General features: G+C 43.5%; 1 protein-coding gene across 2 annotated transcripts in view; it reads right to left on the minus strand.

Annotated features, from left to right (window-relative positions):
* The window catches only part of LOC147819511 (uncharacterized), a 3,033-nt gene extending 847 nt beyond the window's left edge, over positions 1 to 2,186 (minus strand). The window contains exons 1-4 of one of the 2 annotated variants that reach the window (XM_087172399.1): positions 1,995 to 2,186; positions 1,191 to 1,279; positions 428 to 528; positions 7 to 338 (exon numbers count right to left, since the gene is read on the minus strand). In XM_087172399.1, the coding sequence (XP_087028525.1) occupies positions 17 to 338; positions 428 to 528; positions 1,191 to 1,217 (450 nt within the window). In that variant the 5' untranslated portion in view covers positions 1,218 to 1,279; positions 1,995 to 2,186 and the 3' untranslated portion in view covers positions 7 to 16. Of the gene's footprint in view, positions 1 to 6; positions 339 to 427; positions 529 to 1,190; positions 1,280 to 1,994 lie in introns of those variants that run through there. The other variant, XM_087172398.1, reaches the window with a different exon arrangement.
* Between the last annotated feature and the right edge of the window lie 21 nt (positions 2,187 to 2,207).

Consider the following 2,207-nt stretch of genomic DNA (forward strand, 5'->3'; position numbering starts at 1 on the left):
CGTAGATCTCGATTCTTCACGTCCGATTTTCTCCACATGGCTGATCCTGGACGCGGTTTGCTGCCCGCCGACCATCTTTAGATCGAGAGCCGAGCATGTAGGAGGTGAACGTGCTGCGATTTCCTCTTGATCTCGGTCGTCTGTGGGGACTGACGGAGTTGGCGTTGAAGGTCAGATCAGGGAGCGTCACGGTCACATCACTGAGTGTGTCTGTGAGCTCGCTGCGTTCAGCCGGTCCGTGTCTCTTTCTCCTTCTGGGCTCTGAACTGCGGCGGCATGAAGGCCGTTCTTCTCCCTTCATCCCCTCAATGTTCACTGACTCCAACACAGTAGCTCCTCTACAGCCACAAAGATATCAGTGCACACATTTAAAGAAAACAAAACATATTGCGCCTCATTAATTATGTTTTTCATATACACTGATCACCTGCCGAGTAACCTCCCGCTGGTTTTCGCCTTCAGGGTTTCACGGGCACTTTCCAGGTTTAACTGCAACAGCTGCAGGTCGTTCCTCTGATTCTCACACACCTGGAACACAAAGGACCTTTTTTAATTCAAAACTAACTATAAACACAAGGACAGGCTCGTACTCCTTTCAAAACCGTCTTAAAACGGTGTTACTGGCTGCTGAGACTGTTCCGCCTCTCTCTACAGAGATCACCTGCTTAAAGCAAGTTCAGTTTGTGCAGGATGAAAGGAACAACAAACAAAAACGGCACCTCTCCATCACACTTTCCACATCGGCTCTGTTTTAATTATGTCACCATGTTGCCCCTTCTTCTTCTTCTTCTGCAATAGTTTAAACTCCTGAATCGCACATTAATTAACATTTTCTTTTGCAGATTTTCTGGAACTTTGGTTTGGAACAGAAACTTCACTCTGAAAGTATTTATTTATTTATTTCACTGTGTCTTTAAAAACACTAATCGTAATAAATGTAATTTGTTGTGAGTAAATTGTGCAGGTTGAACTTTAAGAAGTGGACCTGACCCAGACTCGCAGGAACACTCTCAGGTATGCTGCCAAACCGGAAACACACCTGTGGCGATGACGGCAGTGTGAGCAGCAGGAATGAGGAAAACACGTATCTCCCGAGCTGCGACCGACCTAACAACTGTTTCGTTACAGTTCATTTCGTTGCTTCAGAAACAGCTGCTGATTCATTTTTATTTTATTCTTAGACAGCGTACCTGGCGCAGGCAGCGGAGTTCAGTCATGGTGCGTTCCTGTTTGGAGCGAGCCAGTTCCAGCAGCTCGTCTTTCCAGCTGTCGCCCTCCCCTGGTGGAAAAGATCAAATGCTGCACTTATTGGGGGGGGGGGGTTATCAGACACTGTATCAGACACCCACTACTGCACAGACCAAAATCAAGAGAAGTAAACTGCAGAGATAAGAGGGGATCACACTCACTGTTCACCCAGGAGTCTCAAGATAATCATATCTACTGCGTCTACAGTAAAGTTTAGTGCTGTAACAATGAGTCTGTTAATCAACTCAGATAATCAATTAATCATTTGACTCTTTCCACCTTCTCAAATATGAGAATTTTCTACTTTTGTCTTTGTCAACTGAATATTTTTGGTTCTTGATCATCATCATCATCATCATCATCATCATCATCGGTCAATCAGATGTTGATTTCTGGGCCTTTTTATATCTTTATATGTAATGAATATATATGAATTCAATCAAATATTCTTTATATATATATATATATATATATAGAGAGAGAGAGAGAGACAGAGAGAGAGAGAGAATAATCACAGATCACCAAACACATTAGAAGAAACTACAACTGATAAAATACCAACAATAAATGGATCATGAGAAACACACAGCAGATTAAAACTCCTGAGTATTACAAACATAAAATGGATCAATAAAATCCTGGAACAGATAAAACTGATGATAACTACATCTTCTAACTCTCCAGCTGAGTAAACAGTTCAGAGAGTGTGACAGCTGAGGAGGGACGAGGTGCAGCGTGTGACGTACCTGTCAAAGCCAGATCTCTGTGCAGCAGCTGCAGCTCCTGTTTGAGTCGGATGATCTCTTCTCTCTGAGAGCTGCTCTGTGTCACCTGCTGCTGCAGCTCCTCTACAGCCCCCACACCACACAGAGGAGAAGCTCATGGATTCAATCTGTTGTTTCAGTCATTGTTCAAAATAAAACCAGGTTTAAACAAGTGCATGACTAAAGACTGCAGAC

This window comes from Seriola lalandi, unplaced genomic scaffold, assembly GCF_002814215.2.
Source record: "Seriola lalandi dorsalis isolate HSWRI2012SDOR001 ecotype SW California unplaced genomic scaffold, Sedor1 jcf7180002052615, whole genome shotgun sequence".
Taxonomy (NCBI): Eukaryota; Metazoa; Chordata; class Actinopteri; order Carangiformes; family Carangidae; genus Seriola; species Seriola lalandi.